This window comes from Phoxinus phoxinus (genome assembly GCF_949152265.1).
Source record: "Phoxinus phoxinus genome assembly, chromosome: 22".
In the NCBI taxonomy this organism is placed as follows: Eukaryota; Metazoa; Chordata; class Actinopteri; order Cypriniformes; family Leuciscidae; genus Phoxinus; species Phoxinus phoxinus.
The window spans coordinates 7919985-7934547 of NC_136897.1; the positions used below are offsets into that span (position 1 = coordinate 7919985).

Here is a 14563-nt window from a genome sequence, read left to right on the forward strand (position 1 = left end):
ATTCACTACAGTGAGCAGTCCGATGACGGTGATGTCTTCCATTGTTTTGTGCCGGGTGACAATGCAGTTGGAAAATTAGCCAGAATCCGTTTCAACAGCCTTGAACACGAAGCTCCGTGGGATGCTGATCTCCTGGAGCACCAAAGGGTCCTAAAATCTGGGACACGCAGATGAGGTCCTGGAGTAGGTGCAGAAGGTCCTTATTCTGGAACACGCAGACGAAGGTTTAACCTTGTTACAAATGTCTCTGTGTGTCTTTTGTCTCACTGGGCCAGACACTCAGAACGTGGTCAATCCGCCTTTGTCTCTCTGTCATGGAGACTAGGGACTTGCTGTAGTAGTTACTGTCTCTCTGGACTAAAACTCTGAACGTAGTGCTTGTTAATGTCTCTTTCCTCCCAGACTGGAGGCTCAGAACATGTTTGTATCTGTTAATGTCTCTCCCCTTACATGACCCAGAATGGTATCTGTTATGTCTCAGCTTTGCAGGACAGGACTCAGAACAAAGAGTGTTGAAAGAGTTAAATGTTTAACCGGCAAGGCTTTAAAGCACATGCAAATAATGAACTTTTGTGAATTACAGTGTCCCGTGAGTGGGACTTAACGTTACTTGACATTTCGTTAACAGTTTTGGGCTGACACTTTTTGAAGTCTTCATTAGCTCCCAGTGGTTGCGTTCCAGATGACTGTAGAGATTAGTTTTATTTCCTCTCGACGTGGACACATCTTCTCTCTTGAAGCCAGCATATTGCTATATTTTAGACGTACAGTTCTTTTAAGGCACAAGTTCTTCGCTGTTGTCATTTTCCTCGCTTGTCTCTTCTCCCGTGATCAGTTTTTATTTTCCACTCTCTGCTCTGAGCCTCTAGGTTTCCCTTTGGGCCCAGTTTAGCCAATTGCATAATAGCACCTACTGGGGAGGTGGGTATAAATATAGTAAGGCCACATCTGATTGGTCAAATTTGGATAAACAGCCTATGCATGCAATACACAAATGATTGGCACATAAAATTAATTTCATTTATCGCACCTCTCTCGCTCTCTGCGATACGGATATCGCATATACTATTATCGCGTTGACTATTTTCCGATATATCGTGCAGCCCTACTAGACACAGTTATGAATGGTTTTGGAAGGATAATTGTGATCCATCTTTGTTTTACCCACTGCTGCTGAGGTCCTGAGGATTTTTTATGGCAGTCACACTGGCCAACCTTAAGAATTAGTCTCTATATGGGTGAAGGGCAGAAACTGCATGTGGACCAATGAGAAGTCACGTCCTTCCAGAGGTCTTCATCTTGAGCTCCAAGAGCAAGCTGTCTGGCTGTTATCCTAGCATCTTTATCTGATGGCGTTGGACAGTTTGTTTGTGTTACACTTTTGACAGTTGGCGTTTGTCTTACGTTCACCATAAACAAAAGCTGAAAAAAAAATATGAAAGTAGAATTTTCACTTAAGATAAAAAAAATAAAAAAATAGTTTGTCAATTTTTTACTTACCATAGATTAAGATGGGAATACTCTTTTTGAAAGATCTTAATGTTTATTGTGATGTTATACTAATAAAAAGAAAAACACACACAAAAAAGGAAATAAACAGGGGTGAATGCAGGGTGATTGGGACACATTTTGCCATGGAGAAGTATTCCAATCAACCTGAATTCACCCCTAAATAAAACCCAGAGTGATTTCTGAAATCAGTAAAGCTAGCCATTGTGGTCTGCACAAACTAAACAAAACTGGTTTAAACTGAAAACTCATTTTTGATTAGACTAATAAAAATAATGCCCTTTAAATAAATGAAACGTCTCGGTTACGTATGTAACCCTCGTTCCCTGAAGGAGGGAACGGAGACGTAGGTCGTGACCGACCAATAGGAATCTCGCTAGAGAGCCGATCTACTTCGAGTGAAACTAAACGAGCCAATACACATTGGCGTGCAATCATTTGCATCAGCTGCGCAGCCTCGCAGCGCGGGTATATAACGAGCAGCTGGTGATTGCACTGTAGTTTTTTGCTGAGGAGCCAAGTCGATAAGCTGGCTGCCCCGGCGGGCGGCAGCAGATGTGGCGACGGGACCTACGTCTCCGTTCCCTCCTTCAGGGAACGAGGGTTACATACGTAACCGAGACGTTCCCTATCAGTCGGTCACTACTACGTAGGTCGTGACCGACCAATAGGAATCCCTACCAAAGCGCCACAGCTGCTGCACCCCATCCAGCGCCCTGTGCAAGCCTCTACACCTTCTTGCCTGGAAGGACGATAGGAGGCGGCTTACACAGAGTGAACCTGTCACTGTTATTCCGTGATAACCCATACAGTGATATTATTGGATAACACTGGGAAAGCGTGCCCGAACTGAAGGAAGGGAACGCTGCGGAAGCCACATTCTCAAGGAGTTAAGTGGAGATAACATATGGACTAACCCGAGGGTTGTACAGCATATGAGTAATGGGTGACTTAGCCCAAGGGAAAGACACGGGCTTCCGTTTAGGAGCAGCCGTGGAGAATATACACATATGGGATCCCCGTAGGGTCACACATATGGGACCCAGCCTATATCCGGTTCTCAAGGATTCAGCGGATACAGGCCTGGCACCGGACGCTCCGCCATGTCCGGCCCGAGGGTGTTTGGAGGACTCACAGGTTTTTCACACTGGAGAATAAGGGTGCACAGTAGGGTGCAGCAAGCCGACAGAGCCGGGCCTCTCAGTGCTTCTACCCGTCTAGGGTGAGAACACGGGAGGAGACCGGCTCTACACGTAGGCTATAGTATCTAGCGAACGTGTTAGGTGTCGCCCAGCCCGCAGCTCTACAGATATCTGTTAGCGAGGAGCCACGTGCCAGCGCCCAGGAGGATGCAACGCCTCTCGTAGAGTGTGCATGCAACCCGAGCGGGCAGGGCACGCCTTGAACTTGGTAAGCCAAGGCGATGGCATCCACTATCCAGTGGGCCATCCTCTGCTTGGAGACAGCCTTTCCCTTCTGCTGGCCTCCGTAACAGACAAAGAGCTGGTCTGAGGTCCTGACGCTTTGAGTTCTGTCCACGTACATACGCAGAGCGCGAACGGGACAGAGCAAAGCCAGGGCTGGGTCTGCCTCCTCCAGGGGCAGCGCTTGCAGGTTCACTACCTGGTCCCTGAAGGGAGTGGTAGGAACCTTGGGCACATAGCCAGGCCGGGGTCTCAGTACAACATGGTTGTCACCCGGCCCGAACTCTAGGCACGATTCGTCGACCGAAAATGCCTGCAGGTCCCCTACCCTCTTGACCGAAGCCAGTGCAACCAGCAGCAAAGTCTTCATGGAGAGAAGCTTCAAGTCTGCTGATTGCAACGGCTCAAAGGGAGCATCCTGAAGTGCTCGAAGCACCAGGGAAAGGTCCCAAGAGGGTATGGAGGGGGGTCGAGGAGGATTTAATCGTCTCGCCCCCCTAAGGAACCTGACGACCAGGTCGTGCCTTCCAACTGTTTTGCCATCTATGTGGTCGTGATAAGCTGAAATAGCAGCAGCATGTACTTTGAGGGTGGAGGGAGACAGCCTTCGCTCCAACCCTTGCTGCAAGAAGGAAAGCACGGACCCTATCGAACATCTTCGGGGGTCTTCTCGGCGAGAAGAGCACCACTCGACGAACAGGTTCCACTTCAGGGCGTACACACGTCTCGTGGACGGCGCCCTTGCAGAAGTGATGGTGTTAAGTACCTCTGGGGGTAAGTCACCTAGAACCTCCGCATCCCGTCCAGGGACCAGACATGGAGTTTCCAGAGGTCTGGACGCGGGTGCCACAGGGTGCCCCGTCTCTGAGTCAGAAGATCCTTCCTCAGAGGAATGGGCCAGGGAGGGACTGTCACGAGGAGCATGAGTTCCGGGAACCAAGTCCGGGTGGGCCAATAGGGAGCCACCAGAAGGACCTGCTCCTCGTCCTCCCTGACTTTGCACAAAGTCTGTGCAAGTAGGCTCACTGGGGGAAACGCATATTTGCGGGGGCCCCGGGGCCAGCTGTGTGCCAGTGCGTCCGTGCCGAGTGTTCCCTCGGTCAGGGAGTAAAACAGCTGGCAGTGGGTGGTTTCTGAGGAGGCAAACAGGTCTACCTGAGCCTCCCCGAACTCTCTCCAAATCAGCTGAACCGCCTGGGGGTGGAGTCGCCATTCTCCCGGGAGCACAGCTCGTGATAGCTCGTCGGCCACACGGTTGAGCACTCCGGGGACATACATGGCTCGAAGCGACCTCAGATGCTTCTGACTCCAGAGGAGGAGATGGCGGGCGAGTTGCGACATGCGACGGGAGCGTAGACCACCTTGTCGGTTGATGTACGCAACGGTCGCTGTGTTGTCCGTACGGACCAGCACGTCTCTGTCCTGTAGCGGCCTCTTAGGCGGCTCAGAGCGAGATGTACTGCTAGCAACTCGAGGCAGTTAATATGCCAATGCAGTTGGGGAGCCGTCCACACCCCTGACACTGCATGCCCGTTGTACGTGGCGCCCCAGCCGGTGGCAGAGGCATCTGTGAATACCACAGCATGCCTGGACACCTGTTCCAAGGGCACTCCTGCCCGTAGGAACGAGGGATCTGACCACGGGCTGAAGGTCTGGCGGCACGCCGGTGTGATTGCCACCCGGTGAGTGCCGTGATGCCACGCCCATCTCGGGACTCGGCCGTGAAGCCAGTGCTGAAGCGGTCTCATATGAAGCAGCCCGAGCGGGGTTACCGCTGCTGCCGCTGCCATATGCCCCAGGAGCCTCTGAAAAAGTTTCAGTGGGACCGCCGTCCTGCCTTTGAACGTGTTCAAGCAGTTCAGCACCGACTGAGCGCGCTGCTCTGTGAGGCGCGCTGTCTGTGCGACCGAATCCAACTCCATACCGAGAAAAGAGATCCTCTGCACGGGGGCGAGTTTGCTCTTTTCCCAGTTGACCTGAAGGCCCAACTGGCTGAGGTGCCTGAGCACGAGGTCCCTGTGTTCGCATAACTGATCTCGAGAGTGTGCTAGTATGAGCCAGTCGTCGAGATAGTTGAGGAGGCGAACGCCCTGTTCTCTCATGGGAACAAGGCCCCCCTCCGTGACTTTCGTGAAGACACGGGGAGACAGGGACAGCCCGAAGGGCAGGACCTTGTACTGATATGCTCGACCCTCGAACGCAAAGCGCAGAAACGGCCTGTGTCGAGGAAGAATCGAGACATGAAAGTACGCGTCCTTCAGGTCGATCGCTGCAAACCAATCTTGGGGACGGATGCATCCGAAAATGCGTCTCTGCGTGAGCATTTTGAACGGTAGCTTGTGGAGGCTCCAATTCAAAACTCGCAGATCCAAGATCGGTCGTAACCCACCACCTTTCTTGGGTACAATGAAGTAGGGACTGTAGTGTCCTGACCTCATATCGGCTGGAGGGACCGGCTCTATCGCGTCCTTCGCCAGTAGGACTGCGATCTCCGCACGCAAGACATGGGCATCGGCTGCTCTCACTGTAGTGGAGTGGATGGCCCGAAACTTGGGGGGATGCCGGGCGAACTGAATCGCATAGCCGAGCCTGATGGTCCGAATGAGCCAGCGAGACGGACTGGGGAGCGCTAACCAGGCTCGCAGAGACCGTACAAGCGGGACCAAAGGGACCGTAGGCGTACCCGGAGTGGGGCAGCGAGGTGGAACACAGGGACGCGGCCCGGGAGGCTCTCTTGGGGAGGCGGTCCGTAGCGTGGTCTAAGTGTGCTGTGCAGCACTTACCTGGTTCCACGAGGCAGGAGGTGCAGGAGGAGGCTTGGTTGCGTTCTCGAACCACACACTGCGCTGCCCGCTGGCGACAGAAGAGGCGGATGAGGGTGGTGAGGATTTTCTCCTCCCACTACTCTCCAGACCCTCTTCAGACCCAGAGATAGAGGATCTGCTCTTTTTTTTTTTTTTTTTTTTGAGAATTTGGGAACCACTGTGACTCCAGTGGTGGAACAGAATTTTAACTCAAAAGATTAGTTTCCCAGCCCTCTACTGGGAGAGAGCAGCTCCATCCATCTCCGGGTCACCCGTCTCCAGTGATTGTTTCACCGACCACTTAAACAGTGGTTGAGACGGGTGGTGTCATCCTCCTGCAGCGGACACAGTAGAGCAGGCTGTGCCGGAGTTTTCTCTTTTTTGCAGGGGATGACACCCTTGGCGACGAGTAGACTGAGGGGCAGCCCACGAGGTACTCTGGTGGTACGTCAGGGGAACCGCTTCAGTCTGCTGCTGACTGTGGAGAACTGCTGGGCCAGTTCTCAACAGTGTCGCTGAAAAGGCCACCTTATGAGATGGAGCATCGAGAAAGCGTACTTTGACGAGCTCTCACACCTCTACAAGGACAGCCAGGGGGGTTTCTGGACCACCAAGGTGGACATCGTCTGATCGAGGGCCAGCACTGTGACTTGAACACGGTCAGTCGACAAGCGCAGCTCAACCCCGGCTCAGAACTACCCTCGTGCAATAAGAGTGCCTTGGCCTCGCATGCAGGGTAGAGGTGGCCTGCCAGAGGCAAAACCACCCCACCATCGAGGGTAGTGAGAGAGGTGAAAACTTTATGCAGAATTTGGCACTTTTGGCGTTCCATATTTTTGGCACCAATATAGCTCCATACTGCTAAGTTTTCAATGCACGTCCGAGAAAGACCTGGGAAAGCATGGCTGTCCGCTCTGAATCTGATTCAGCATAAGCACACACACTATTACAGTGGGAACTTAACATCATCCTCATTTCCAGAACGAAACAGCCCCTCTCTCCGATGTAGCAATCGACATCTGCCCTCAGCTGGAGCCTTGAATGAAACGCTAGGTTCCTCCATCTTTTTTTTTTTTTTGAAGGACCAGCAATCTCATCCAGAAGCTGCACAGCTTGTGATGTGCTAGAGAGGGAGGGGCCCTAGGGGGTTGGTTCCCCGAAGGAGAAGCCCTCAGCTCTCAGGATCACCCAAGCTATTCTACTGAAGTAGACCTCTCCTGGTGGCCACCAGGGAGGGCGCTACAACGGAGAATAGACATGGGGACCGCGCACCTAGAGCGCCGAGCGAGCGCTGGGTTGCCGTGACAACCCGCGCTGCAGCCCGGCAGCTCGACGGCACACGACACGCTGGTGTCCCAGAGTGTCGAGCAGACCTGCAGCTGTGCTTTCACACACAAGCAGCGGCTGGCCAACAACAGTGGGGACTCAAGCTTTCCGGAGAAAGCAGAGTCAACCGGCGTGCCGACGTGGTCATGTTCCCGTGAAAACATGAACCACCCACGAACACAGTCTCACATGTTTCCCAGGCATGCGAGAGAGTGATCGTGGCCGTCAGTGAGGACAGGAAACGACCGCAACCAGAAACACACGGGTGGAATGTCATCTTTAGAAAGACGCAACTCACACCCATGTAAGCTCTTTCAGGTGAATGCTCTTCTTGGTACTGAAGCACGCAGGGGAATGGTCGCAGCGGACACAGACAGGAATGTGCAACCTGTCGTGCGCTGTCTCTCTTCACGGCGGTCTTACCAGCCGTAAGAACGGCTATTTAACGCTCTTGGCACACCGTTACCAGCTGTGAAAACAGCTTTTTTTTTTTTTTTTTGCTTAGTAACACAAAAATAAAAGAGAAAATAAAGTCGACCCCGCTGCCGCGCTGTATCGCCCGCACCAGACACGAGAGATCTTCCTGAAGAGCTTGCTCGTTGTTTGATCACTCAATATTAGATAGATTAAACAGCATCGGTTGGCTCCGAAGCAAAAAGCTACAGTGCAATCACCAGCTGCTCGTTATATACCCGCGCTGCGAGGCTGCGCAGCTGATGCAAATGATTGCACGCCAATGTGTATTGGCTCGTTTAGTTTCACTCGAAGTAGATCGGCTCTCTAGCGAGATTCCTATTGGTCGGTCACGACCTACGTAGTAGTGACCGACTGATAGGGAACAGTTGTTTCCCTTTTTTCAGTGTAGATTAGACAAATGTATTGTATTGCCCTACACTCACAGTTTTAACTCATTGTGATTTGTGTTGATGTTCCACAATTACCTTTACTTATTTAAATTTGTATTGTCAAATGTATAAACTAATAATTGAATCCTTTGCCAGTGGCACTCCTAGCCCTCCATTCGTGTCACAGCTTAAAAAGCAGATCTATGATTGACATGAAAATCTTATTATGTAAAATGTAACCCCCCCCCCCCCCCCCCCCCCCATTCTTTTGATGAGGTGTTTGGACATGACAACAAAGAGCAGTCGCATTAACAGACTGTTCAGGAACATGCTGTCACTTTTCACAATTATTCTTTCTAGCCCGTCATTCTTACAGGTAAATCAGCAGTCATAGACGACTGTAAAATGTTTGGCATTCTCTTGCTTTTGTTAACTGAATTCCACACGTTCAGGCAAATGTCTGAACACTACTATAGAGTAGGATGTTGCAAAAATATAATGCATTCATGGACTTCATACATTAGACTAGAGTCATAATAAAAAATCCTTCTAGACACCACTGACTAAATTTGTTACCCATGATCAGGGGTCTGCAGATGGAAATTAGCCTATGGCTATAATCTGACATATTTACATTTGTGAAAATGTTCATTAATATGTATTGTCCCTTCTTGTTTTTAAAAAAAAATACGTAAATAATAAATAAATAAAATCGATAAAACATTTCCATAAAGGTGTCGGCATGAAACATAACAGTTTAGAAAGCTACTACATATAGCCTTAAGCTTCATAACTGATAATAGTCAATAAGTATCGTGGGGTAAATCCAGTACAGTAAACCTTTACTGTAACCGTATTATTTAGCAATTTTGATTACTTTACTAATACATACATACATTTACATTTAGTAATTTAGCAGACGCTTTTATCCAAAACAATTGAGGACTGCATAGGCGTGGATTTCAGTGGGAACGCGTTAATGTACATTTTAGGGTTGGTGATGTCACTAACCCGGGAGGAATGTCGTGTACATACCAGGCGTTTGTTGTAGTCCTTTTCTTTAAAAGCAAATATCTTCCTTTGCTTTGAACTTTGAGCGTTGTAACTTTGCAGATGTTGTTTATGCTCAAACAGCAACATTACACACTAACTAAAGTTAGAAAAATACTTTACCACCCCTTTAAGTGCTCACAGAAGAGATGAGTTTTCAGTTGGCTTTTGAATGTTGTCAGGGATTCTGCATTCCGGATGAGGGTGGGGAGATCACTCCACCAGCATGAAACCGTGAATGAGAATGTTCTGGAGATGGATTTTGTGGCGCTACCACGTGCGGTCGCTTATTGACCGATCGTAGGCTTCTGGTAGGGATGTGGGGACTCGTAGGAATGAGTGAAATTAAGACTAAAATAGACTAATAGACTAAAAAGTAGAACATAGCAATAAGACATAAGAAAGTGCGTCCATATCATCCCCATATATACTGATTGACTCCTCTCCACCAATAAGCTGGCGTGTGGCGCAATATGGCTGCCGTCGCATCATCCAGATAGATGCTGCACTTTGGTGGTGATTGAGGAGATTCCCCCCTTCCATATGTAAAGCGATTTAAGTAGCCAGAAAAGCGCTATATAAATGTAATCAATTATTATTATTATACTCTTGGCTGCGTTAAAGATATCAGTTTCTTCACCCATATTTGGAAATATGAGAAACAATTCAATAATAAATAATTAAATACCAATACTCTTTATCAGGCATTTGGCTTTATTTTGATAGCAAAGCATAAGGTTTTGTGGACATCAGAGGAAGACATATCCTCAGCACATAATAAAAAAAATAATAATAATTTTTAACCAAGACATTCTTAACCTACACACCCAACAGTTTTAGGCCTCACGACAACTGTCAAGAATGGGTTGTGCATGACATGACTATGAGTTCATAGTATCCAGGTTAAATTTTGGGTGGTTATGGGTCCATTCACCATCCTCTCGCCCCAACCTTATTGTTTACTGTCTTGAAAAATAAAGGCAACCCATTAAAATAAAATTAATGCCTATTAAGATTTTTTTTGCATTGTGACATTATTTTATAACAATTAAGCTCATTTCCTCTTAAATTCTCATTAACAATTTCTTATACTGTATTTGAACACCATATTTAGTATTTGTTGCATTGCCTTTTATGTTGGTTTAAATTTAAAAACCATGTTTATTGTAATAACAAAAAATACAGTAATACATTCATGAGAATCACTATTAAGATTAACACAAATTACAAAAAAAGGGGAAAGAAAGAGAAAAAGTAGACCATGACCTTGGTGCTAATAACGTCAAGATATCATGGTTTGATTCCCAGGTAATGCATGAACTGATAAAATGCATTATCTTCAATGCAATAGACAATTTGGATAAAAGTGTCTACCAAATGCATAAATGTAAAATAATGCCAAGATACAAAAAAAACTTATACGGAGAGTTCTACCAAAAATTACAATTATGAAATGATTCCTTATGAAATTACGAAACCAAAAATGAAAATATAACATGCCTTTTTAATGGTATAAATAAGAGGCTTAATTTTCTCTGTTTTGTTTTCTTTTGATATTTGAGGTGAAATGTTTGTGTGAGACTCACCTCAGCAGTTTAAGTATCTCATTGTTGGCTGTGGGCACCCCTGTTTGCATTTAGTGTCGCTACAGATCAGCAACAATCTTTTTTGTAAAAAATAATTCCAAATTATTTGTGGTGTATATGTGGTGTCAATTAACTTTTGTTTCTCCAAAAGAGCAAAAGATACAGTTGAATGATAAGAAGCAAATGACAATACAAAAATGCAGGTCTGTCAAAGTGTGACACTCCCTGTGTGGCGTAATACGGGCCTTGTATGTGTTACATTTCGCAACGTTCATAAAAGTTCTTTGGTAGATTGATTTATGGCTAAACCTGCTCAACCCAACCCTAAAACAGTCTCAAGCTAGACATAACTTTTCCCAAACCGTCAGTAATAAATGGCAAGGCAGGTTATAATGAGAGGTCAGAGGGCAGGGGCTCTTCATTGTTGCCTGTGGGCACCCCTGTTTGCAACAGGCTATCTTCATGAACGTCTTCATCATCTGATTGGACGACAGGAGTGTTTGATCCGTCCTCATTGGAGGCCTGACTGTCACAGGTGGAGTTTGAAGAAGTTGACAACATACGCGTTTTAATCTCACAAGGCTCAGAGATTCTCAAGGACACGTCATTTCTCCACAATCCTTCCTCTTTTATCTCCGTGTGACCAAGAGCTGGAGAAGAAATTTATAATTTGTTAACTATGGAATTTTACAAGATTTTTGCTCAGATCTGAGCCACATGGCTTCAACATATAATGGGTGACTGTTTCTTTTGACACTTCCTTGTTATTTGGTTATCAATAAAAGGGTTTTAATAGATAGCATTCCTTTTTGGTGCTGTAAGTGAACTTTATTTAACAGCACATAGAAAATGTTAGGTGATCACACCTGTCTCTGTGAAAGCCTTAAGCCCTGTTCACACTGACAGCTGGGATGGACCAGTTAAGCATAAACCCCGTGTAATTGCAATGATCAATGAAACTGTGTGGGAGAGGGTTCGCACTTAACTGGTTTGACAAAAACAAAACATTTTTGCTAGTGGGTGTTTCAACTCGACTGCAGTATGCGGCTGTATGAGGCAAATCATTGTCTATATTTCAGTGCTCACTGCATTGCATCACTGTTTTTTGTTCGCTTGTTTGTTTTTTGCATATAGTTGATCTTATTTCATTGTTGGTCTCTATCACTCATTTCAGAAATCATTTCAAATCAGGATCATTCGTATGTCCCCCAGATTTATCTGGCACATAATAAACACATGAAAAAGGGTCCTATGTTCCCAGGGCCCTGTGTCCCTCTTTTTATGGTAAATAAGGAATAAATAAGGAATAAAACTGAAAAGGTTCCTATTTTCTTTATGCAGGGCTTCTAATATATATATATATATATACACACATACATATATATATATATATACACATACATAAACACACACACACACACACACACACACACACACACACACACACACACATACACACAGTGTGTGTGTGTCAATACTGAAATATCTGAAACACTTCCAATACTCATTTCTCTTACACGATACACGATACCAGTTGCCCTTTCTTGCTCTCTCATCTCTCCGACAGCGAGTTGACACACAAACCCGCCTCCCCATACTCACTTGAATTTCAGCATGGGATTGCGTACATTGTGCATCATTTTATTCATTACCGCAGATTTTGTGCTCACCGAAACGGAGCGTTCTTTTTCGCTGCTTATTGCACTTAAACAGTCAAATACACACAAAATAATGTCAAAATGCAGGTCTTGGCGAGTATTGACATAATAGTTATTGTAAACAGTTAAGAAAAAACACGCATGTGAAACACTATAATGGGTCCATGTGTCAGGTCTTAAGGTGACATCAGCCTTATATACCTGCTGCCAAAAATAAATATACAGCAGTTTTTCTCCATTTTATCTGTGTCAAATTTGTGGCCAGCGTAAAGGCTAAGTGGCTAGTAACTTTGGAAAACCACTAGCCACAGTGGCTGGTGAGCAAAAAAAGTTAATGCCAAGCCCTGCCTGTCACATTCAGTTTAGTTCATGGACTTTCAGTGTGTTTTCTTCTGTCACATGTTTCTTTGTTCAGTTTCCTGTCACTCTCAGGTTCATCTCCTTGTGTGGGTCCTAACGCCCCAGTATAGTGACGGGGACACTATACCGTCAAAGAGCACCGTCTTTCGGATGAGACGTCAAACCGAGGTCCTGACTCTCTGTGGTCATTAAAAATCCCATGGCACTTCTCGTAAAGAGTATGTGTGTAACCCCGGTGTCCTGGCCATATTCCATCCATTGGCCTTTGCCAATCATGGCCTCTTAATAATCCCCATCCACTGAATTGGCTCTATCACTCTCTCTCCTCTCCACCTGTATCTGGTGTGTGGTGAGCGCACTGGCGCTGTTGTACTGAGGCTGCCATCGCATCATCCAAGTGGATGCTGCACACTGGTAGTGGTTGAGGAGAGATTGTAAAGCGCTTTGGGTGTACAGTAGTTCATATGAAAGCGCTATATAAATGCCTCATTCATTATTAATTCATGTCCGTCAGATGTCTTTAGTAATTATCCTCGTTGTGTTCACTACTTAAGTTGTTCCTTGTCTGGTCACCGTAATACCTACACTGTGTAAATGTGAGTGCCCCTGTCTAGTACCTGATTCTTGAGTGTTGCTAATAAAGGGGAACTTGGCAACTCTAGTAATTTCTTCGCTGATTTTTACTTTTGTTGTCACATGTTTTCTCAACGAGCTCCCCCTACAGCGGTGCGGTGTATATTTCACAACACTGTCATAAAAAAGTCACCCTCCTCCCCCTTTCTACCGCTGCTCATGTGCATTTGTTATTATCGGACCCGGCCAACTTTATCGCGTGGAGCTATGTCTACCGAGGTGAGTAATACATCATACACAGTATCATGTGTTTATGTCGAATTGCCGTAAAGCACTTTGTGTTTCTCGCTCGTTCTTGCTTCTCGTGAGACTTAATTTAACCATCCAAATGATTTCTAAACGGTTTTTATTAAGTTGAAATAGTTGCCCTTGAAAGTGTTGTTTGGATTTCATCTTCTGAGTCTTTAACCTGTTCCTGAGTACACACACCGTTACACTGCCTATATGTATTAACATTAAATTAGTTAATTAAATTTTAAATGTTCTGTTCCACAGCATTGCCAAATGGCTTTCAATATAATAGGCCTAGAGTTGAGGGAACTAAAAAAATGGTTGGAGTAATGGAATCACAAAAGGTTATAGTGTGGAAATTGCAGTAATTTGCAAGAGACAACTTCTCACTTTGAGCACACAAGTATGTGTGTCGTTTATTTTCGAAGGTAAACAAAACAACAGATCAATGGCGCTGACCAGCGTCCCACGTCATCACGCCTTCCGAACATTTAAAGGGACCGCGATCCCTGAACAGTTATGTAGAAACACAGTGTACAGAACTACACTTAATAACAAAGGTGAATTATGTCTGTCACATTCACTACAATAGCTTCTTTAAGTTAGAAGTAGGGTTAGGGTTAGAAGTTTATTATTAGGGCTCATTCAGGTTGCAGGTAGCAGTTCAACATCTCTTCCCAATGACCTCAATTCTTATTACACCAGAATTGAGACTGATAATAGCACTCAAGTGGAAAAAATCATTTCTACTTTAAAACCTGGTGACTCTGCCTTCACTATTAGTATAGATGAGGTGGTGCAAGCTCTTAAAAAGACCAAAGTTAAATCTGCACCTGGGCCGGATACTATATGTGGCTGAACCTTAAAATATTGTGCGGAGCAGGGGGGTGTTTCAGAATTTGTTTCAGAACTCCATGGCCAGTGGTGTAGTCCCTCAACTATGGAAACATTCCACAGTTATTCCGATACCTAAAAAGAGTTCCATAAAAGCCTTAAACGATGAGGCCTGTTGCACTCACCTCTCTTGTGATAAAGGCAATGGAAAGGATTATTAAAAACAATATTACTAAAGTAACTGACTCACAGTTGGATCTACTTCAGTTTGCCTATCGCACAGGTAGATGGGTCAATGATGCA

General features: G+C 46.0%; 1 protein-coding gene across 1 annotated transcript in view; it reads right to left on the reverse strand.

The window, feature by feature from the left end:
* Positions 1-9650: 9650 nt before the first annotated feature.
* LOC306990977 (dysbindin) overlaps positions 9651-14563 on the reverse strand; it is a 39113-nt gene continuing 34200 nt past the window's right edge. Inside the window, exon 4 of the mRNA XM_079598350.1 lies at positions 9651-11194. Coding sequence (XP_079454476.1) covers positions 10932-11194 — 263 coding nt within the window. The 3' untranslated portion in view covers positions 9651-10931. The remainder of the gene's footprint in view (positions 11195-14563) is intronic.